The 23274-nt window shown below is 54.4% G+C and overlaps 1 protein-coding gene across 1 annotated transcript; it reads left to right on the top strand.

Annotated features, from left to right (window-relative positions):
- The first annotated feature begins 2703 nt into the window (after positions 1 to 2703).
- CYP26B1 (cytochrome P450 family 26 subfamily B member 1) lies at positions 2704 to 21996 on the top strand. Its single transcript, XM_075499137.1, has 6 exons — positions 2704 to 3067; positions 5227 to 5451; positions 18204 to 18479; positions 19521 to 19676; positions 20355 to 20636; positions 21584 to 21996. Exons 1-6 carry the CDS (start codon positions 2864 to 2866, stop codon positions 21974 to 21976), a joined length of 1536 nt encoding a protein of 511 aa, XP_075355252.1. The 5' UTR covers positions 2704 to 2863; the 3' UTR covers positions 21977 to 21996.
- The last annotated feature ends 1278 nt before the right edge of the window (positions 21997 to 23274 follow it).

The raw sequence follows: 23274 nt of genomic DNA, 5'->3' as shown, positions 1-23274 counted from the left end.
CCTGTAACCAGGCAGCCCGGATACCTGCCTTTGCCTCCATCGCTGCTGGGGCTGGGGGGGGCTGGGGGGGGCAGCGGTATCGCAGCCTCCTGTGCAAGGCAGCGTCTGGGTTGGAAACACAGCTCGGATAAAGCGGGGGGGTCCCCCAGCCCTGATCCCCCTGTCCTGGAAAGCACCGGAGAGGGGGGGCGGTGAGGACAATCATAGACACCCCCCCAAAAAAAATTAAAAAAGGGTGTGTGTGGAATCTAGCAAACCCGAAAAAATGATTGGTTTTGCAATATTTGCAAGGGACAAATCACTGGGAGCAAATAATTGGAGGGGGAAATCAATGCAAGTGGGCAAATAACTGGGGGGGTGGGGGGGGGGATCACTGCAAGAGGCCAAAGCATTGCAGGGGGTAAATCCTTTGGGGGTAAAGCACTGCAAGCGGGGAAGTGATGGGAGGGGAGCAAGGAGTTGCAAGCGGGGAAATGGAGGGGGGGGGGTGGTGCCTGAATCATTATGGGGAGGGTAAATCATTGCAAGGAGCAAGTAATGAAAGGGGGTAAAATCAATAGAGGGGGTGAATTATTGGGAAGGGGGGGGAATCATCGCTTAGGGCAAATTAGTGTGGGGCATGGAGGGGGGAAATCATTGCCTGGGGCAAATTAGTGGGGGGGGGGGTAAATCACTGAAGGGGGAAAATCATCGGGGGATAAACCGTGTGTGTGTGGGGAGTCGTTACAAGGGGGGGAATCATTGGGGGTAACGCTTGAGGGGAAGAAATTATTGCAAGGGGGGTCGTTAAAGGGTTAAATATTGGGGGGGTCATTGTAAGGAGGGGTAGATCTTGGGAGAGGGAATTATTACAAGGGGAATCATTAAGGATTAAATATTGGGGGGACCATGGCAAAGGGGAAATGATCAAGGATTAAATACTGGGGGGACCATGGCAAGGGGGGCCATGATCAAGAGTTACATATTGGGGGACCATCACAAGGGGGGGAATCATTAAGGATTAAATATTGGGGGGACCATGGCAAGGGGGGGGGGATCATTAAGGATTAAATATTGGGGGGACCATGGCAAGGGGGGAATCATTAAGGATTAAATACTGGGGGGACCATGGCAGGGGGGGCAAGATCAAGAGTTAAATATTGGGGGGACCATCACAAGGGGGTTAATCATTAAGTATTAAATACTGGGGGGACTATGGCAAGGGGGAGGGAATTATTAAGGATTAAATACTGGGGGGACCATGGCAAGGGGGGCCATGATCAAGAGTTAAATATCGGGGGGATCATGGCAGGGGGGAATCATTAAGGATTAAATATTGGGGGGATCATGGCAGGGAGGAATCATTAAGGATTAAATATTGGGGTGACCATGTCAAGGGGGGGCACGATCAAGGCTTAAATATTGGGGGGACCATCGCTGGGGGAGGGAATTATCAAGAGGGGTGGGAGTCATTGCGAGGGGAAAATGATGGGGGGGAATCACTGCAGGGCGGGCATCATTAAGGGTTAAATATTGGGGGGGGGGGCAAATCATCCGGGGAGGGCGGGGGGGCGCCGGAGCTGAGCCGCGCTTGTCTCTCCGCAGGCCGGCGGTACGGACGGCGAGCGGCGGAGGAGGAGGAGGAGGAGGCGGAGGAGGAGGAGGAGGAGGAGGAGGAGGAGGAGGAGGAGGCGGAGGAGGAGGAGGAGGAGGAGGAGGAGGATGAGGCCGAGGAGCGCGGCGTGACCGTGCGGCGGGCGGCGGGCCAGGGCTCGCACGCTCCAGCGCCGCGTCGCCCGGCTCGGCCCGGCCCCCCCGAGCCCTCTGAAGTGAGGGTGGGTGTGCGGGGGGAGCAGCCGAGCTGGCGGCCGGCCCAGCCCCGGCTTCCCCGCCTCTATATAAACACACATTGACTTTCTTTTTTTACTCAAACTCAACGTGGAGAGGGGCTATGCCCAGCAGCCCTGCCTCCCTCTTTACAGGAGTCTGGTGGAAAGTCGGGGGCTAACAAATAGCCGGCATATAGCGAGATATATTTATAGAGATATATTTATATAGAGAGAGATAGAGCTATAAACCGATCCGTCTCGCTCCGTGTGTATAGATACATATATATAGCTATTTAATTCTTCCATCTCTCCAGGTCGTGGCTGAATTATTTTATGATTTTTTAATATTTTTTAAATCTCGCTCCTTTTTTTTCTTTCTTTTTTTTTTCTTTTTTCCTTTCTTTTTTCCCCCTTCTTTTTCCCCCCCCTTTCTTTTTTTTTTTTTTCCCCCCCTTTCTGGTGTGTGTGGCTTTGCCTTGAAAGCGAGGGAAAGCCAGAGCATCTGCATTTGGACTTTTGGGGATTTTCCCCCACACACACACTCCGGGGTTTTTCTTTTTTTTTTTTTTTTCCCCTTGCCTTTTTGGCTACTCACTTGCCCCCACCCCCTTCTTTTGGGGTCTCTCTTGGTTTGTGTTTTTTTTTTTTTTAAAGTCTTTTTCCCCCTCTCTTTTTGTGTTGTGTGTGTGTGTTAGTGGTTTTTTATTTTTTTTCCCTCCTGTGTCACTCTGTCAAGTTTATTCCAAGCAAGAACAAAGTTTTCAGAGAGGGGCAGAGAAGAAACTGCCTTTTGCCCCCCCCTTTTCTTTTTTTCCTTTCCCCCCCCCTTTTTCTCCCCCTTTTCTCCCCCTTTTTCCTATTGTTTTTCTAACCTGCCAGCGGAGAGGGGGGCGAGCCCGGGGGTCCCCCCCAAAGACCCCCCAGGCAGGCTTTACCCTGCGCTCCGCAATCCCCCCCCTCTCTCTCTTCGTGCGCGGTGCGTGTGTGGGTGCGAGTGTGGTGCCTGTCAAGGGGCTGTTTCTCTCCCCACCCTCCTCCTCCTCCTTCTTCCAAATATGCTTTTTGCAAGTTTTGATCTCGTCTCGGCACTGGCTACCCTCGCCGCGTGCTTGGTGTCACTGACTTTGCTGCTGGCCGTGTCCCAACAGCTGTGGCAGCTCCGCTGGGCTGCCACCCGCGACAAAACCTGCAAGCTACCAATCCCTAAAGGCTCTATGGGATTCCCTTTAATCGGAGAAACCTTCCACTGGCTCCTGCAGGTAAGGAGGATTCTCTTCCCTTCCCTTCCATCCCTGGAAGGTGGGCTGGGACCGGCTTTTTTTCTTTTTAGGGCTTTTTTATTATTATTCTTTTTTTCTTTTTTCTTTTCTTCTTTTTCTTTTCCTTTCGATTGCATCATGCGGGTTCCCGGGGAGCTGGGGAGGTAGCTGGGGCCGGAGGGGGGGGGTTGATCGAGGCTGGGGATGGGGAGGGGGGGAACCGAGGGAGCCCGGCCCGGCTGGGCTCATCCCGGAGCGGCCGCCGCGCTGCGCTCCCGGCCCGGGCGGTGCGGGGTTCCCCCGGCGGGGCTGCCCGGTGCCGGGGAGGAGGCTCGGGGGTCCCCCCCACGCTGCCCCCCCCCCCCCGAATCTCCTTTTCTTCCTTTCCCCCCTCAGCCGAAATCCTTGCAAAATTAGTAATAATAATAATAATAAAGCCGGGGGTGGGAGGTAGCCCCGGGGCGAGGGTGGGTGTCGTTGCGGGGGCTCCCCGGGTCGTGCCCTCCCGCTCGCCACCCCATGCAATGGGGCACGGGGAGCTCCTTGTCCCCCCCCTCGCCGTTCCCCCGGTCCCCGGGGCTGCCGGGCTCGCAACCCGCCCGGCTCGGGTCCGGTCTTGGGGAAAGCCCGCGGAGGTAATCGGTAGATTAACCCGGGATTAACCTCGCTAAATGCTGAACAGCGGCGGGCGGCGCGGGATCCCCTCGGACCGCGTTGCGAGAGGGTGACTGCCAAAAAAAAAAAAATAAATAAAAGGGGGGGGGGGAATGAAAAAGAAAAGAGAGGAGGAGAGGAGGCAGGAGGTGCCCCGCTCCGGGGGGAGCCGCGGGCCGAGCCGGGGGCACCCCGGGGCTCGCAGCATCCCAGGAGGGAACCCCCGAGGCAAATGAGCCCGCGGGTTTCCCACCCAGGGCAAAATATAAATAATAATAATAAGCAAATGGGAGCCCGGTGAGGACGCACCCGCCAGCCAAGGTGGCTTTTCATCGCCGGGACCGCCGAGGGGACGGCGGAGCCCGCGGCCGGGCAGGGCAGCCCGGTCCCGGCTGCGAGGGCTGCGGTGTCCCCGGTCCCCCCCCGCCGCCGGGGAAGCCCCGACGTGGGAGCCCGGCGCGGCGGCCCCGCTCCCCGGCCGGCCCCCTCCCTGCCAGCGGCGCCGAAGGGGTTAACGGCACGCTCTCAATAGGGCTTTATTTTTTAAAGAAATTTATCAGATTTTTACAGGGGGACCAGAAAAGGGTTCTCGCTTTTCCACAGGCTCCGTCCAAACAGAGTCCAGGGCTAAAAATACAAAATTTTGTATAAATTGGACTCCATTCGAAACTTCTCCCGCATAAAGGTCCTCTTTGTGCTGCCCTGGAAATGGTGTACAAATAACTCTTTATTAATGCCACAAAAAGGACTTTAATTATATTTACGCAGATCAAGAAACAGGGTCACCTGAACATCTGAAATTCACAACCGCGCTTTTGTTGCAAAATAAACACCCGCGTTCGCACCCCGGCACCGGGCTGCAGCGCTCGCAGCTATGCTCCCCACTCGGGATGGGGTTTTTGGGGGGCCCCCCCCTCCCTGCGGCTCTATCCACCTCCTCGCTGACAAAAAGCCCCCGGAGCATGTGGGAAAGTTATTAAAGCCTCTCAAATCTGGAGATTTACTTAGGCAAATTGCAGCCTTTCGAGTAAACGCAGCCTGAGCGCAAAAAAAAAAAAAAAAAAAAAAGAAAGGGAAAAAAAAAAAGAAAGGGAAAAAAGAAGAGAAAGGGAAAAAAAAGGTTAAAAAGTGCCAGGGGAGGTAAAGGTAGAAGTAAAAGGGAGGAGGAGGAGGAGGAGGAAGAGGAGGAGGAGGAGGAGGAGGAGGAAGGGGGGAGGAGGGCACCGACCCCGCCGGGGCGGCGGGAGGAGCGGGTGGGCAGCGCCGGGCGCCCCGTCGGAGGGAGCCGGGCTGTGCGCGGGTGGGATGTCGGGGTTACCCCGCTCTCCCCCATTTCTGCCCCCCCACTCCGGCAGGGTTACCCCCACACCTGCAAGGCGCGACGACATCCCCCCCCTTCCCCTCCCCCCCCCCCCCCCAAGCTGCTCCCGCTGCACGGGCGCGGAGAGGCCGGTGCGGTAACACCCCCCCCTCCACCCGTGTTTCTCCCCCTCCTCCCCACGCAGGGCTCCTGCTTCCAGTCTTCACGGCGGGAGAAGTACGGGAACGTTTTCAAGACGCACTTGCTGGGGCGGCCGCTGGTGCGGGTGACGGGGGCGGAGAACGTGCGGAAGATCTTGATGGGGGAGCATCACCTGGTGAGCACCGAGTGGCCGCGCAGCACCCGCATGCTGCTGGGGCCCAACACCGTGGCCAACTCCATCGGCGACATCCACCGCCACAAGAGGAAGGTGAGGTTCCCACGCGAGACGGGGCGGGGAGGGGGGTGGCGTGGCGTGGGTGCGCGCCTGGGGCGGGGGATCCCCTTCTCTTCTTCCCCTCTCGCCCTCCTCTCCTTTTCCCTCTCCTCTCTCCGCGGAGCTCCCGGCGTGGGAGGTCCCGCGTGGGCACCCCCCCCCCCCCCCCGTGTCCGCGTTCGATGCCTTTGAGGAATTTAAAAGGGCGATGGGGAGGAGAGAGGGTGAGCGGAGGGGGGGGGGTCACACGCGGGACTGCCCCGCGGGTTGCTGCTGAGGACGGAGGTGCTGCCCCTCTGCCCAACCCCCATCACCGCCCCACCAGCCCCCCGCAACCGGTGGCACGCGTGGCGGGGGCGGCCGGGAGCTGAGCGGCGAGCGCGGTCCCGGAAAGGCTCTTAAAAGGGCGATGCGGCCGGCGGGCAGCGGGAGGGCGGAGGGGAGTGGGGGGCAACGAAGCGTGGCCCCCCCATTTCCAGGCTCCGCCGGGGGGGGATTGCAGGGAGACCCCGCGGGGTTTGTGTTTGCTCGGGGGGGGTCTCATGGCGCTGAGCGTTGCATTGGATTTCAGGGAAATCGGGGCGCTGATGGGGGTCCGGGGAGGAAGCGCGGGGGGGACTTGAGCTGGCTGGAGGGGGGCTGAGACCCTCCTGGGGTCTTGCCTCGCCTCACCTTGGTGGTCCCGGCGTGAGACCCTCCTTACAGGCCCCAAGGCAGGTGGGTAGCGCAGAGCAGCCTGGTTTCGGGGGGCGTTGAGCCCAAGCAGATGTGGGGGATCGGCTTCATGTCCCCCCATCAAAGCTCCCGCAGGCAAAGGCGGTGGCAAAGGTGACAGCCTGCGCAGGCTGGCGCGGCGGCATGGGTGATGGCTTTCGCATCCCGTCCTCCACGGGACAGGCTCTTTCCCAGCTGGGTTGAGGCAGGCAGCAGATTTGGGGTGAAGATAATGTGTTGGCCCCCCTCTCTGCAGTGTGGAGACGGCGATGCCGGCAAGGGGAGTGCGGTACCCAGTGCCAAGAGGCTGTCCCAGTCCCTGCCCCGAGGCAAGGTCTGCTCTCCTCTCTGCTCCAGCAGGATTTCCTACTTTGGAGTATAAATTTCTGTAAAATCCCTACCAAGCCCAATCGCTCGCTCTTTTCTCCCGGGGGAGAAGACGAGAAAACAAACACCCCATGACACCCATTAGTCACATTTCTTAATGCGCTGGCGGTCGCTACGCAAACGATACCACAAGAAATGCGGTGTCAATCCCTACCCCGCACCCAGGCAAACTCAGGGTTTGCAATTACATTGCCGTTTGCTTGGGCTACTTCTTTTTTTTTCCTTAACGAGGGAGATTTTTTCCCAACCTTGCTGTCAAAGAGAAAGGGCGATAGTTCATGGGGCTCCCTCCATCATGGAGCATAATTTGCAGCAGGAGAGGTGCAGGGAAATGGGGAGCGATGTGCTTTCCTCCGGCAGCGGGAGGAAGGCAGCAGCTTTGGCTCCTATTTATTTCCTATTAAGGGAGGGTTAAGCAGCAGCAGCCAGCGATTTGAAGGTGCCTCTACGCTCCTTCGCTGCTTCTTTTATCTTCTGCACGGCAAGATAAGTTTTTGCAACTGAAAAGCGGGTAGCTGAAGGCCTTTGGTTGCGATCGCCTTAATAAAACCGCGGAATTCAGACCTCAGGAACAGACACTGGGGGAGGCGAGGAGAGCGTGGGTTATGGGAACGTGGTCATGGAAAAGGGAGGCCTGACCTCTGTGGTATCCTGATGGACTTGTAATTTGTACCACAGCTCAGATGGGGAGTGCCAGCACCAGCAAGGAGCAATACCAGCAGCATAGAAAGGGGAGAGCCTTTCTCCCTCAATATTTATACCTAATGTTCTCACTTGTGTGTTTTTAGCTAATGGGAAATATACGTCCCCCCCTAAACTGGGAACCCCAATGCTTTCGGATCTTTCTGAGCCTGAAGTCTGGTCTGGATCTCCATTCTCCTCCTCAAAACCCTTTTGCCTGCCCGATTTTTGGCATCATGCATGATCCCAAGCTGGCAAGGATCCTAATTCCTCCTTAAGGGATGGCTAAGGCCTCCTGAGAACAGGTACTCTGGCAAAACGCTGTCCCGGGATGACCCTTGCCAACCGTGCCTGCTCCTGCTCGCACACCTTGCCTCTGCTTTGAGCTCTGGCGTACCCGAGAGCAAATGCTTTCCCCGTATCAGCGGGACTGAGGATGCTGGAGTAGCCAATTATTTTTGAAGCTTTCTCTTTCAGCAGCATGGGGTTGGGTACACTGGGCTCAGCCGATTCCCTTCCCTTTGAAAACGGGAGGTTATTCTGATTCCTTCACTTGGTCTCCTCTTAATTACTGTTTTCACGGAGCTGAGCATCTCGTGCGTCACGCACCCTTGGGTGCTCCCTGAGCCCGGCAGCTGCTTGAATTGCCTTCTCCCCTACACAAACCATCCCTCGGCCTGGACCGAGTGAGTTGCGCACGCGGAGAAAAGGGGAACCTCCTTCTAACAGTAAGAAAAGAGATCATTTTGTTCTTGGCGAGATTGCGATGACCAGATTAAAGCTTTTTCCAGGCCAGGTGCCTTCTACCGGCAGAAATTGCTGGCGTCTTTTGAGTTCATTAGCCCTGAGCTTTTGTTGCTGTTAAATGGTGCTGACTTTTAACTCTCCCCATCCTGCTGCTGAGACTGCGAGAGGTCTGAGATGGAAGCACTAGATTTAAGATTTAAACTTGCTCCTTCTAGGTAGAAGTTTTTCTCTGAGGTCTGTACCTTCCACTTGACCTGCTGGGAAACCGAGCAAAGAACCTGTTGGCAGAAGACAGTGTTTTTCACAGACTTTGCCAACTTTCATAGTAAGAATGCTTGTATTAATAGAAAATATTAAAAGAATCACAGCAGTCTGAAAGCTCCACGGAGAAGAGCAGTAGTATTTCCTGGGAAACCTTTAAGGCTGTTGATAATTCAGTTTAAAGTATCGTGGAGCTTTCTGGAGCGGTAGCTCCATCCAGCTCTCAAATTCTGTTTTTTATCCCATCTCTGAGCTTGAGCCTTCTCTCTTAAGTGGTTTCTCTTTTTCTGGTCTTGACAGAAATTACATATGAGGTATAATTTCTCATGAGGCTGCTTGTGGTGTAGGGTGCTAGCCAACGTGAGGAAAGGTGGAGCATGAAACCCCATGTGCTCACCCTCTTCTGCAACTTGAACCATTGGGGTCATCTCTAGCTCTTGTTCCACCAACCTTTACATGGTCACCACCTGCGATAAGTCCTCGTCATCTTTCTATAAGCCCGTGGAATTGCACTTATTTGCAGCAGCACTGGCAGATACTCTTTCATCATTCCCTGGCAACTGAGCCGTGGTCTCCTCTTGATGGGACAGATTGCCACTGAGATGTGAAGACAAGCTCTAGCAAGGAGCTTTAAACCGAACACGTTCTTGCATGATGTTTCTGGTAGCTTGCCATTGAAATGGGCTGTTTTGCTGGCCATGTATTGCAAAGCTTTCCAAAGAGATTTGGCTCTTCAGTGTAATGTCAAGACCAGCAAACTGCAGCTATCACTACTGGAACTGCTGTAGGACGCTTTGCCCATGACAGTGATGGGATCAGAGCTGGGTTGGACAACTCAGTCTCTGGAGCTCTTCTCTCAGGTTTGCTGCTTCCCTATCTCAGCTCCTTTTCAGGATCTTGTACAGATTCAATATCCCCTTCCATAAAGCAGATGAATGTCCTCTTCTCCATCCCAGAGGCTTAAATCCTGTAGGTGTTGATAAAGGACTCCGAGATGCACGTGTGAAAGGTGCTCAGGAGGAACAAAGCCATATTAACAAGCTGGTAGCTATGGCAGCTTTCTGCTTTCCCATCCCCTATTTATTAAAGCTCCCCTGCAGGAAGCTGTCAAAGTTAATATAAATTGGAGAAAACTTCCCCCTTTTGGGAAATGAACTCTCTGATCATTAGAGAGGGGGTCTCTGGGTATAAAGTCAAATTTGCCCAGGGACGTGACAGCTTGCGGGGCGGGATGGAGGGTGAGAGCGGGGCTGGGAGCAGGGCTTGCCTGCGTCAGGGGTATCGTGTTATTGCAGATGTCATCAGCGTTGGCTCTGTCCTTGGCCTGAGATGAAGCTGGTCGATAAGGACAGTTTACAAGTAGTAAACAAAAGCAACCCAAAACTCCTCAGCCTCCTCCTGAGATAAGTATCTACTGAGAGGCTGTTACTGCTGTTGGGTCACGCAGTTTATGTTGATGTCGGAGAAGGATCTGGGCCACCCGTGCTGCAGCTCGCTCCTCCGTGGTGGCATTTTTGTCTCGAAATCACCTTGCAGGTTACTGGCAGGAGCAGCCACGTTGCTCTCACGTCTGGCTGAGCATGGGCATGTCTTGGCTCTGGCATTTTGGTGGCAGATCCCTGCCCCTCTCCGTTACATGAAGGATGCACATCATCCCTTGGGGTCAGACGTGACATGTCCCAAGGGAAGGGAGTGCCTGCTCTCCTACAGTAACTCATCGGGAAGGGGTGACTGCCATACCCTATCCCAGCCTGGCTGTTCACTCAATCCGTTTCACATCTCTCCAACCTGTCCTTTAGACATCTTCAGTTCCCATTTATACCTGTGAGCTCCCATTTATACCAGTGAAACCGCAGTGAAATCAGGGCAGTCACTCCAGATTTACCACGTGTGTCTTTTGGAAGTGTCAATCCCTGGGTCAATATGAGCTGTAACGAAGGCAAAGCAAATCTGCTCTTACGCATGGTGATAGCGTGGGCTCTGGTTTTGTGGGATGTAAGGCCAGTGGGAAGTTGAAGTTCAGCAAACAGGGAGGGAGGCACTCCTGTGCCTCTGCCTGCGAGGGACCCCAGCATCTCGGTGGAGAAGGAAATGGGAATTGGAAATGGCCGGGACACCCAGTCCTTGGGTTTTAGGTCGAGACTGAGCAGCGCCTGGGGCCAGGAAGGAGTTTCCCCGTGCAGGATCCGCGCTGCCGACGCGGGTACGCTACGGTGCATGGGGAAGGTGGGACTCAGACTTTCCTCGGAAGCATCCAGCCTTGGCAGGAGAGTGCTGGACTTGCCGGGCCTGTGCTCTGTTCCAGCATAGTAATCCCAAAATAGGCACAGCTGGCTTAAAAAAGGAAAAGAAAGAATAAAATAAAAGCAGTCCGTGGGCTGGGTAGACATCCTAGACCCAGAGACTTGAGGAGGAAGCAGACAGTGGTGCAGAGGAACGGCCTGTTTTGTCTCACTGTCCAAAACTACATCATTCATTAACACACCACAATTAATGTTCTGCCTTGGAGGCATACAAGTGTTGAGCTTATTAGCACCAAGTAGAAAGGTCTGAGGCTTTAATATAGTTTGCAAGAGGATTAAGAACACAAAAGGGGCCATAAATTTACAGCCAAATATAAACCAGCTGCTGTGGGCTGGACTGGGGGGGGAGGGAGGGAAGGAGGGAGACGGGGGGAGAGGGGCGGGAGGAGGAAGGAGGGATGGGAGGCGGTGGGAATGTACCTTTCACACTACAAAAAACCCTGACCCAAGTTGTTAAGAGGGGTTTTTTAGGGTTTTTTTTCCTTGCTTTTCTACCCAACCCCGCCGCCCTCCTCCGTGTGACTTGTAAATCCCACGGTGGAAAGGAAACCATCCCCTTCCATACGAGCCCCCCTGCCCCCCCCCCCAAATCATATTGATCAGCTCGAGCAGGCTGGTTTCCAGCTGCCATCGGCTGGCCTGGCCCCAGCCCCTTCTCGGCTCTCCGTGTTGGGCTGCTGCCCTGTGAGCTTTAACCCATGGGCAAAAGCTACTGGAGCCGGAGAAAAGGCTTCCATTGACAGAGGAGGGCTCCCGCTCGCGGTCTTGGGGAAGAATTTGTCAGCTAGGTTGGCTCATTGACTTTAGACCAAATAGCGCTGTCATCTACAGTGGTGTAAATCCAGAGTAATTCCGATGGATTAAAAAAAAAAGCAAAGCGCAGGTGCTCCTGGCTGAAAGACAAATTTCATGCATTTCTTCATAGCGCCTTCCACCCCAAAATGCCCTGCAAGCTCAGACCCTGCTTTGAGAAGCTGTGCTGTGTCAGAGCGTGGTTACAGCCCAGGAGCTGTACGATACCCTGCGAGCTGAACCTCTTTAACGTAGGCTTTTCTACCTTTCCGTGTCATCTGGGATGGAAGTTGCTGGATGTCCTGTGAGGCACAGAGAAGATGAAACCCCTCCTTGGGCTGCAATGCTCTGCGCGGGGTGGAACTGCAATCTGCAGCCCATAGCTCTCCATGGGTCCAGGCTCCACTTCAGAGCGGGAATGGGGGATGCCAGGAGCTAATCCCAGAGATGGGGGGGAGCTTTTCAGTCTCAGGATCCGTCCTACACTGTCTTTCTGTAGCTTTGGTTTTCTACTGCATCATGCTCCATCCTTCCAAGCAGCTCGAGCAACCTGCTGAGTTGTGGTTTGTAATATCCCGCGCATCCCTCTGGGGACTGAGTGCTTTGTTTCAGATTAACGATGCTCTCCATTACTTCTCAGGTGGCACTTCTACCACTAAATATGTCTCTCTGTCAGCCAGCTTGCTCTTCAACTTCCTTCTCCTTAATTTTGTAGGGTGGTCTTGGGTCATCTCAGCCCTTGTCATCTCCTCCCTGGGCTTAGTTTAAAGCTCAGAAGAGGTCTCATTGATGGTCTGCAGGAGCTCACGTGTTGATAAGCAGGGACACCTCTGCAGCGTCAGATGTGTGCTCATCCCCGTACGATGCATAGAGGTCTTGCAAGACGTTACTCAGGATTCGGTGGCAGAGCTGCTGGAGGAAATGCTTTTCAAGCATCTTCCCCTATTTCTGCCAAGAGATCATGCGTGCTCAGAGGCGTATTTATTTCACCTTTGGGATGGAGTGGGCTGCATCACGGGGCAGGTGTTTCCCTCTCATCTCCTCTGTGAGCGTGGCCACCCCTCGTGCTCTGCTCCGCTCCCAGCTTGTGGAACACTTGGCAGGACCAAGGACTAAGTGCTCCCATGGAAGAGCACTTGAGGCTGGTTTCCTTGCCAAGTCTGGCTTTGTCTCCAGGAGAGTCCATGCTCTGGGTTACTTAAACGCATGGGGTCCCTTCCCTTTGGTCCCCCTTCCGTGCTCCAGGAAGATGCGGGGGGTCAGCAAAAAGGGGACTTTTCTCCTAATATTTCTCCTCCGTTGGCTCCACAGTGGTGGACAGGGCACTATCCCTGCTGCCTGGGCAAGCTGCTCTCCTCTTTAGCTCTGGGTAAACTCTCATCTCCACACCGCAGATCTGGGATTTAGTATGTGGTCCAAAACCAAACAGGATAGCCCGTTCCAGCTTGACCGGGCCCTCTGACGCTGAGGAATGGCTGCTCTGACCATGCAGCCGTGTGCCTGGTGGGTTTGCAGGATGCTCCTTCTCCACGGCTCCAGCCACAGGCAGCGGGTGCGTGCCCTGTTGGACTTCTTATTGAAGCTGATCCCACCTTTCTAATCCCTTCTGGCTGGACACAGCTCCCATTGCTTTGCCACACTATCCGTTGATGTAGTATCTTCTTTCTCTTTCCCCGCCTGTGTTTGATTCCCTCCTTGAAGAGCGGTGACAATATGTAAGGTGAATTTTGCTCTCCTCGAACGCACCGGTTCCTCGTGAATAAATGAGGGGAAGGCACTTGGAGCAGCACTTCAAAGGTGCTGTAGGCACACAGATGCTGAAGAACCGCAGCGTGTTCAGGTATCCCCATAAAGTGGGCTATTAAGCCTAAATTGCTGAACGTAGCTGGTTGCATTTTGCTGGTGCTGGCGTTGTTTCGTTTGAGACACGACGCAGTTTTGCAGAGGGGGGTGCTGAGAGAGATGTCGGGTGTCCGGCTTGTTCCCTGCTCTCACCCCCAGCCTTTGCCTCGCAGCCCCTTTAACCTGATAGCCCGTTAAAGGTTTCGGATCGAAAGCGAAGTCTCCCATGCCGTGTGGAGGGTTTGCAGGAGAGCTGCTCGGACATGGAGATTTTTGAGCCGTGGGGAAATGGGGTGCTTGGGCTCGTTTTTATTCTGCACTCAAGTGGAAATATGAAATGTTAGAGTTTCTCACAACCCTAGAGGCTTAAAAAAATTTTTAAAAATTAGGGGTATGGGCAACCCTGAAAGGTGCATGATCATCATAATGTGGCCCAAGGATGCTGAAATGACTTTTACATTTTTTTCAAGCACATTTTTTTGAGAATCATTTGAATTTCAGTAAAACTGCCTTTTGCAAAGGCACTCCATTTCTTTTCTTCAGCTGGGCTGAGTTTGGAGACTCCAGCTACTGTAACCAGACTCCCTTTGGAGACCGGTCACAGTGTTTGTGGGGCTCTTGCATTTCTCCCTGGGAGAGGTTGCTGCCTTCAGCTCCCCCGAGACAGCCGTGCTCCCCACGTGCACTCTGCGTGCAGCGCTGTGCTTTGATGGGCCAACCCAGCGTTCCTCATTTTGGGTGGTTGGAAGCTGAAACTCTGAAACTCTTGGCCTTTCTCTCTCAATGGGCCTGGATTCCTCCCGTGACGGAGCATGGCAGGAGACCTTGAAGTGGTCCATGTGCTCCGTTTTCCAATTACAGCATGGGGAGAAAACACATCAGCTCTTTGCTAGGTGCTTGTGAAAGGCAAAGCCCTTTAAAAATAGACAGCAGAGTGTCAGGGCAGTGGTGGGGTTTTGTGGAGGCCCTCTCCTCTTTGCGGTGCCTTGCATAGTCTTCACAACTTTTTTGCTGTGTTTTCGCTTTGCTTGTGGTCCTGATGCCAGGGCAGCCTCTTGCCCATGAGCCTTCTCATCCCGCTCCAAAAATATCATGGTTTACAAGCCCGCTGGAGCATGGCAGTGGGCTCCATGTCTGGCAGCACCGCGTCTGATGTTGGAGAGAGGCAGACATCCATTATGATGTGGTGACAGGACAGGGTTGGGACAAACACCGCCTGGCCTTTGAAACGTAGGAAGAAATAGTACGTCTCCAAGTTGAGACGCTGCTTTGGATGCTTCCTGACATGTCCTGCTGGCCAAGCTGCCGTCGGATGCCAAATTGGTTCGTGAAAACGTCTCCATGCTAATCATGCCTTTGTTTGGTCAGGCCAGCAGCTCTGGCCGGCATGGGCTGGATGAGACGCAGGTGTCTCATCCCAAAGCTTAAGTTTTATTCCTGCAGGGGAGGAAGGAAAAGCTCCGTTCCCTCTTTCCCGTGCTGATGTGCTGGGTGGGAGCAGGGGAGACCATGGTCAACAAAAGGCAGCGGCTGAAGCTTGTGCTTGGCATGGGGAGGCTTGGCCAGCACCAAGGAGGGGTAACACAATGAAAAGCATTGTCCCTGCTAACTCCTCTCCACCCTAGCCACCAAACAAAGCCTTTGCTACGCATGAAAATGCTGTGGGTTGAAGTTCAGGGCTCTTCACTTGAACGTCCTCTCCTCTTTGCTGTGGTTTAAGGACGGGGCTGGGGTATTCTCCAGCCAGGATTGGGGGCAGTTTGCTGTCACATGGAGCTGGACCTCTCCAGGAGATCCTGGAGCTGAGACACTGGGAAGGAATTTTCTGCCTTAGGAAAACCATAAATCTTTAAATATCCTGTTTCCACTATGAGACAGATTTGGAAGTTTCCAGCCAGGCTCGCTGGGTGGTGGTGTCTCCCTCGGCGCGGGGTGAGCGTGTGTGTGTAAATGAATGCCCCCAGACAGAACAAATCCCCAGACTTGGTTCTTTTGGGACATATCAAAATGTGAAAAAAATGGGGGCTCTTTCCAGCATCCCTGAAAAGTCCTGGCCGCTGCCCCGGCATTGCTGCCGAGGCCACCCGGCCGGACCCCCACCATGGCTGGGCTATTGCATCTCCGTGTTAGCAAAGCCGAGCATCCCCTCAGAGCTGATTTTGCTTCTTGGCAGCCCTGGAGCAACTTTTTTTGCACCGATTCTCCTTGGCTTTGCCTGGTCTTGCTCTGGCGAGCGGCTGAGACGTTCGGCTCGGCTTCACTAGAGGGCGCAGGAATTTTAGGCTAGAAACGCGCGGAGGTTTGTCGGGGAAAGTTGGCTGCGTTTTCCTCCTTTTTAATCAACTGGAAAGATGCAGGGTTGAACTGGAGGTGACTGGAAGGGTATCCAGACTTGTGTCTGGCTGGGGAAGGATCCGCTGACATCTGGGATTAGGCGGCGTGGAGTGCAGCGGCGGCGAGCGGATGGGACATTGCAGCGAGCTGGCAGAGTGGCCAGGGCTCGCGATGTCGGCTGGCCCTGTGGCCAGGAGCTGCAGGCTCCGACAGATGTGGGGTGCAGCCGGCTGGGGCTGGAGGAGCCCGATAGCAAAAGGACAGCTCAAAAAAGAGCAAAAAAAGAAAAAAATCCCCCCCCAACTCCCCAGTGCTAAATGCTCCCCCTTTTTTAGACTGGGCAGGTGCTGCGTTGACCGCTGGTTCTCTGGTCCACCGCAGCAGTTTTGCACAGCGGGACCAGAGGCATTTCTTGGGCTGCTGTACTTTTTGCAGGGTGCAGGGGGTCCCCGAGCACTTTGCCTGCGGGCGATGCTGGGCAGAGCTGGGAGAGTAAGGGGTTTGTCCCAGGTCAGGAGCCCCAGGGGCCACCTCCATCGGGACGGTGGCTCCAAGCAAGGCTGCAGCCTCGGCGCTCCTTAAGCAGAGGCTGTCCCCTCATGGGCTCTGCTTTCAGCTGGAGAAACTGAGTCATGGGAAGCATTTGGGGAGAGCGGAGTGATTCACTGGGAGCCTCTGTCCTTATCCCAAACTCTGCAGCGTGGATGAAGGGCAGATGCCAGTCGGATGGGCAGACGTCGGTGTCCCTTTGCCAGCCCCACTTAGGAGGTCCTGTCCCATCGCTGCCGAGCAGCTTGTGGCTGCCAGCTCTCCTCCAGCCGGCACTGCATCAAAGCCTGGTGTCCTGCTCATGGCCACCAGGAACCAGCCCTTTCCCCGCTCCCTTTGTGTCTTCCCCAGGCAGCCGAGTGGCTCAGCTTTAGCACCTCCAGCTTTTTTTTTTTTCCCGAGTGGCTGCTTTTTCACCCCCTCACGCAGGCAGGTCTGCCTGAGCATTGCTGCCCTTTCCAGGCTTAAAAACATCTTGTGAAGCACGGAGCGGTGGCAGAAAGCAGCAGCCGCACAGTCTCGTGCGCTTGCCGTGATCTCACCGTGGCCTGGCTGTTCGTTCATTCATTCCTCCTCTCCGTTCATTCATGCCTCCGCTCTGCGTAGCCATCTGGGGATGGCTGTCTGTCTGCATGCAGATCTGTCCGTTGGTCTGCTTGCATTTCCTCTCCCATCCCTCCTATCATTCTGTTTGCATGCTGATATTTCCACGGGGAGCCTCTGAGCTCTGCCCCACCGTGTATTGTGTGATGAGTTTTACTCAGGGCTCAGCCCGAGCGCAGCTCGTTATGAAGCGGCTCTTGTCGAGCCTCCTGCCCGGGGCTGCGAGGGGACAGAGGTGTTATTTCACCAAACAAACTCCCAGTGAACGATGTGCATTAGCAATGAGGGGTCGCAGCCAGGAAAATGTTACCTTTCCCTTTGAGTGCTGACTGCGGAGGAAATTCTCACATTTACAGCTCCAGCGAGTCTGGCGCTCATGGAAAGAGGGGGCGGCTTTGATTTCTCTCCTCTTGTTGGTTTGATAACTTTGCAGCTCCCCCACCATGCACTGAGCCCCCCCGGGAACCGGCCACCGGTGGAGGCTATGCAGGCTTGCAGCTCCCTCCTTGGGAGCCAGTTCTAATTTGATTTTCCCGGAGGCCTGGCATGTGGTGGTGCGTGTGTGCGTGCTGCCCTGTGTGTGTGTGTAGGTTAATAAAAAATAAACAAACAGCACTTTTTCCTCCGGTGCACTCTGGGAGGGATGCGGCGGGGATGCCGAATGAAAGCGTGTGCTGTGGGCTGCGCCGGGGAGGGCTGAAGGGACATTCCTGGCATTGCTGAGCTCCTCGCGCAACGCGCGGGCCCTGGCCCAAATTGGAGTAAGGAGCCGTTAGCATGGGAGACCTGGGGAGGCCCACTCCCGCGCAGTGTTTACTCACAGAGCTTAAATTAATACTGTCTACTGACATCAGTTTTTTTGCCCGGTTTCCCAAGGAAATGAGCCGTGTGCGATCGCAGCCTCTGGGTACGTGTGCGCCTCTCTTCCCCACTTGAACCCCTGTCTAAGTTCAGCCAGATTTCACAGAGATCCTAAATGCCTCGAAATAATTATTTTACTTAATTTTTTACGTATATTAAAAAAGGGTTGTTGATAGGTGGGAGAAACTGCTGATGCTTCCCATTGAGAGAAAAGCTCGCGTGTGTCTGCGTGCGTGCACAACCATGATGTTAGACACTAGAGAATCCCCATGGAAAAGATGTATTAGTAGCATCCAAATTGTGGGATGAATGTCACTGGGAGCCATGAGACATGGAGTTGTGGGAAAGCCAGCTCCATCCGTCCTGCTGTGCGCGGGGTCAAGCGTTTCTTCCCGTCTCGGGTTTGCACCGTGTTATTGCCCGTCATTTGTGATGGTTGTGGTGGGGATCAGCCTGCGGAGGATCTGTCAGCTGATATTTCTCCATCGACCCTTTTTGGGAACTTTTAGGAACTGGTGATTCTGGGTGATGAATTCTGGATGATGACGAGTCTTCTGCTCAGTGGAGGAGACCTGTGATGTCCGTTTTTGTGGGCAGAAGCTGTTTTACTAGAGAAGGCAAAGATGAGGGTGTTGGGGCCGTGTAGAAATCTCTGCTCACTCTCTTTTGTAGGTTTTCTCTAAAATCTTCAGCCATGAGGCACTGGAGAGCTATCTCCCCAAGATCCAGCTGGTGATCAAAGACACCCTTCGGGCCTGGAGCAGCAACCCCGAGTCCATCAATGTCTACCATGAGACCCAGAAGCTCACCTTCCGCATGGCCATCCGTGTCCTGCTGGGCTTCCGCATCCCCGATGAGGAGCTCAACCGCCTCTTTGAGGTCTACCAGCAGTTCGTGGAGAATGTCTTCTCCTTACCTTTGGATCTGCCCTTCAGCGGCTACAGGAGGGTAAGAGATTTGGGTTAAGTTCTCCACCAGCTGATAACACCAAATTATTGGGATTAATGGGGTGGTGGCCAATCCCTCTACAGGTTCTCGGTGGGATGTCTTCTCACTCTCTGACCTCTAGCAGCGGGTCCATTTTGGGCTACAAATTCCTGTTGCGGCAGAGTGGAGAGGGAGATCCATTCATAGGTTTTTAGAGTGCTAGGAACTGTGTGGTTCAACGCAAGGGAGAATACAGTCAAGACTTGCTCAGATTTAATGCGTGATTTTTCCTCACTTGTACCTGGCGGTTTTGCTGGGTTTTTTTGTTTGTGGGACCCTTCTCCTGCTAATTCCCTCCTGTCCCCAGGGCAAAACAGGTCAGTGGACCTTCTAATTCCAAGAACTATTGTAGTTTTTCGATGAATGGTGCAAAATGAAAACATAACAAAAACCAGAGACAAAAAATTATATTTTTTTCATGGGGAATTTTGGTAACAGAAATAGGGGGGTTTAAATTTTATTTTTGTGATTATCACTGCAATTTTTGTTATTGTTATTTGATCACGTGAATGAGCCCAGCCGTTTGCAGCCCCAAAGCATTTGCAGCAGCAGGTTAGCCCAGTGCAGCTGCACTCAGATAGGAATTGCTTTACTGAGACCAGGTGATAAAATTGCTCGGGAAGCCCATTACGCTCCCGGGAAGAGGATCCTTTCAGATGAATTGACTTTCCTTTGAGACACAATTTTCCCAGGGACTGCCATACATCCCAGGGTGAGCCGGAGGCCTGTGAACTGGTGCAGTACTGGGGCTCCCACATCAGACCTATCATTTGCACATAGGTGCTGATTACTCTTGCCTGTAATCTCACCCGCTCGGGGCTTGCTCCTCCTGCCCAGGGAACAGCTTCAGCATTTTTATTCTTCTCTTTGAGCACCTGCAATTGCAGTTGTATTACTTAGACATGTTGTCCTGAGCATGTCTCCAGCTCCTGGGGATGCTGGGCTGGGGATGGTGGTGCTAGCATTGTGTCCTGCGTGATCTGATGGCTTCCCACTCCACAGGGCATCCGGGCACGTGAGACGCTGCAGAAGGGGCTGGAGAAAGCCATTCAGGAGAAACTGCAGAACACGCAGGGCAAGGACTACGCCGATGCGCTGGACATCCTGATAGAGAGCGGCAAAGAGCATGGCAAGGAGCTCACCATGCAGGAGCTGAAGGTAAAGATCTCCCCCATGGCCACCCCATCCTAGCTGTGCTTAGGGCAGGGGCTCCCCAAAGAGCAAACTGTGAGCTGCTGTAAGGAGGATTTTTTGGGGCAGACCTGAGATGGTCAGTGAGAGCTGGGGGACCAGGACGTGTTGTTGGAGCTGCAGATGAATCCTGGTCTGGTGGATTATGGTGCCAACAAGCTAGTTGCTTTCCTGTGGGCCATATTTATTTGCAAATCACGCTCAGCCCTTTCTAAAAAGCATTTCCAGGGAATACCAAGACTACAAGTTTGCTGAAGCTTTCAGCCTTGACCAGCTTCACATTTTATGGTGCCTCCTTTGCAGGGCAAATGAGCCCCGGGCAGGTTGTTATCTGCAGCAGGGTCATGGCATAACTTGTCCTTCTTGTGCTATCAAGAGCCATCCCCAGGGTTTTTTGTCCTGTCTGTCTGGTCCTCAGCATCCTCCAAGGCTCTGCGGGAAGCTCCCTGTGGTGGGTGTCCAAGACCTGTGCCTGCACAAGGAGGGACCTTGCAGTTAGACATGACCAGGCTGGAGAGCTGTTGGGGAAAAAAAAATGCCCCACGGCAGCTTGTGTGCCTGCCCCTTGACATGCCGCAGCTGCTGGCCTGTCTGTCTGTCCGTCCGTCCCCTGTGTCTTACCCCGGCTTTGCTCTTGTCTTTCAGGACGGCACCCTGGAGCTCATCTTCGCCGCCTATGCCACCACCGCCAGCGCCAGCACCTCTCTGATCATGCAGCTCCTCAAAAACCCCCGGGTCCTGGAGAAGCTGCGGGAAGAGCTGCGCAGCAGGGGCATCCTCCACAATGGCTGCATCTGCGAGGGCTCCCTCCGGCTTGACAACATCAACAGCCTCCACTACCTGGACTGTGTCATCAAGGAGGTGCTTCGCCTCTTCACCCCCATCTCTGGGGGGTACCGGACGGTGCTTCAAACCTTCGAGCTGGATGTGAGTATTGCCATCTCACCAGGGTGCGGCTGCACCGTGAGCTCCCCAAAACAGCCTTTTGCATGCTGTCGCAAAGCTTGCTTGAGCTTGGCTTAGATGAGACCTCAGGGAGGACAAATTACATCCTCCTGGTGATGGGAGGTGGAATCGCTCCAGATTCAGGGGAACGTGACGGGATCTGGCCCGTGGCAGGGCAGGGATGCACTCGGGCTGTCAAAGAGGAGACAGGCGTGATGCTTCAAGGAGCAACTCGTGACAATGTTTGACGCCAAAAAGTAAACTGGGGTGTGACAAGGGAAAGGTTGACTGCAAAGGGCATCTCCAGGCTGCTGGATGACAGGCGGATTACTCACCACAATGGCTGGAATTTCCTACTAGCAAAACAAAATCTCGAGACCTGGCTTGTCACTGTAAATCTTACTAATGTAATGATTTGAATCGGAAACCTTTTAAAGTGCTCAGGGGATGATAAATCCGCCCCGTTTCTCATTGCCCAGGCCCTAACATGTGCGTTGGGCGTGTAGGGCTGACAGGCGGCAGGGTGTGAGCAAAGTCATGGGATGCTCTGGGGAGGGCTGGCCGGCGTGCAGGGCATGGCACGGGTGCGAGAAAAGCTGCTTCCCTTTGCCCGGCGGCAGTCGAGCACTGCGGGGTTCCTGGTAGGCGACTCTTGCTAGCGACCACAAAGCAAATAAATAGCAATGGATCATCCGGTGGGTCCCTGGGGTAGAGGCAGGAACAAACCCAGGATTCCCATCTCTCAGCCCTTTGCGCTGCGCTCTCTGGTTTTCTTTTAAATCTGCATCACGCTCGAGTAATAAACCCGAAGAAAATGGGAAAAAGCAGACAAAGCAAAATGGCTTTACCTTGTTTTCCCGCTCCTTCTCCCTTTGCAGTAGGGTTGACTCACTCTGCTTTTCTCTCCACCCCTTCCCTCTTCTCTGCAGGGTTTCCAAATCCCCAAAGGCTGGAGCGTCATGTACAGCATCCGGGACACCCACGACACCGCCCCCGTCTTCAAGGATGTGGATGTCTTCGACCCTGACCGCTTTGGGCAGGGTCGAAGCGAAGACAAGGACGGCAGGTTCCACTACCTCCCCTTCGGAGGAGGCGTACGGACCTGTCTGGGCAAGCACCTGGCCAAGCTCTTCCTCAAGGCACTGGCCATCGAGTTGGCCAGCACCAGCCGCTTCGAGCTCGCCACCAGGACTTTCCCCAAAATCACCCTGGTGCCTGTGGTCCACCCAGTCGACGGACTCAAGGTCAAATTTTTTGGACTGGATTCCAATCAGAACGAGATCCTGACGGGGACAGATGCCATGCTGGGGGCGACGGTGTAAAGCCCACGCTGGCAGCGCGAGGGACGGGCGGCCGGGGGACGGAGGGGTGGGGTGGGGGCAAGGGGACGAACAGAAGGGGAGGAGAGAGGGACAAGAAGCTTCTCCACGACGCTCGCTTCACAGAGCCTCCGGGTCGGGACTGCTTTCTCCACCGGTGAAGCTGCCAAAACCATTTTGCTCTTCCCGCGGGGTGCGGAGAAGGTTGGGGTGTCGTCGTGCGTCTCGTTTCGTTTGGAAGGAGGAAGAGTCGCAAAACCCGAGTTGAGCTGGGATGTCTGACCATACACAGTATCTAAATATTATAAATATATATATATAAATATCTATAAAACACTTCTGCTGCGAGGAGGAGCGTTGCAAAGGCCTGACTGCAGGAAAGGCTTTGGAAATCAGCTGGCGATCAGAGGTCTGGCGTCCCGGGGTGGCTCTTGGGTGGCCTCTGATCTTTTTTTTTTAACAGTGTTAAATTAGCTGGTGATAACAGTGTTTTGTTTTGGGGGTTATTTTTTTGTTCATTTGTTCAGTTGTGTTTTTTGTTTTGGGGTGTTGGAGGCTTTCCTTGGTGAGGGGGAGACGAGCGATGCCCATTCCCATTCCCTCTCCCGCTGGTGCCGGGGCAGGCTGGGGAGGGGGGGCTGCCGTTTCGCCTCTGCTGCGGGACCGAAAAACCCTGTGGTGTCTTGTCCGGGGCTGAACGGATGGTGAGCTGTCCCCCTGAGGCCTCGGACGAGTGCATATTTGCATTTTGCAAAATGCATTTTGCATTTGGGGCTCTGGGTGGGTGGGTGGGGGGGGTGTCCTTTTTTTCTCATTGAGTTTCCTGCTGCTGCTACACGGCCTGTGTGCACCCGTTCCCCCACCACAGCCCCTTACCAGCCCCTTCCCCGTGCAGAGGCACCTGTTTTGGGGGCATTTTGGTGCCTTTGCTCTCTCTCAAGGTGCAGGCACCAGCCTCTGAACTGCATGTCCCCGCCGACCCACCACGGCTCTGCGAGCACCGGGGCACCGAGCAAAGCTGCCCCGCTCAGAACTGCTCGTTTTGCTGCGTCCTCTTCCGTAGGAGGCATTTGCATTAAAGGTGATCTCTATAAATAAGCCAACGTATGCATTGTTTGTCTTGTGTTTGGGTTTTGTTTGGTGATGGGAGAGCTCGGCAGGAAGGAGAGCGAGCAGCGGGCTTCTTGCAAGCTGTCCGCCCCATCCCACCTCTAACCCAGGAGAGGGGCCCTGCCCCAAAGCTTCTCCGGCACAAGCAAGCATCCACCAAGGTATCTTGCATTCGATTTGCTGGGTGGGTT

The sequence above is a fragment of the Mycteria americana genome, chromosome 4, assembly GCF_035582795.1.
Source record: "Mycteria americana isolate JAX WOST 10 ecotype Jacksonville Zoo and Gardens chromosome 4, USCA_MyAme_1.0, whole genome shotgun sequence".
In the NCBI taxonomy this organism is placed as follows: Eukaryota; Metazoa; Chordata; class Aves; order Ciconiiformes; family Ciconiidae; genus Mycteria; species Mycteria americana.
Note: the sequence above shows the minus strand (reverse complement) of the source record. Positions and strands in the feature narration are given on the sequence as shown.

Coding starts and splice junctions, on each gene's coding strand:
- CYP26B1 (XM_075499137.1), top strand. CDS start 2,864: ATGCTTTTTGCAAGTTTTGATCTCGTCTCGGCACTGGCTACCCTCGCC. Junction 18,480..19,520: donor CCTTCAGCGGCTACAGGAGG/GTAAGAGATTTG, acceptor CCCACTCCACAG/GGCATCCGGGCACGTGAGAC. Junction 19,677..20,354: donor TCACCATGCAGGAGCTGAAG/GTAAAGATCTCC, acceptor CTTGTCTTTCAG/GACGGCACCCTGGAGCTCAT.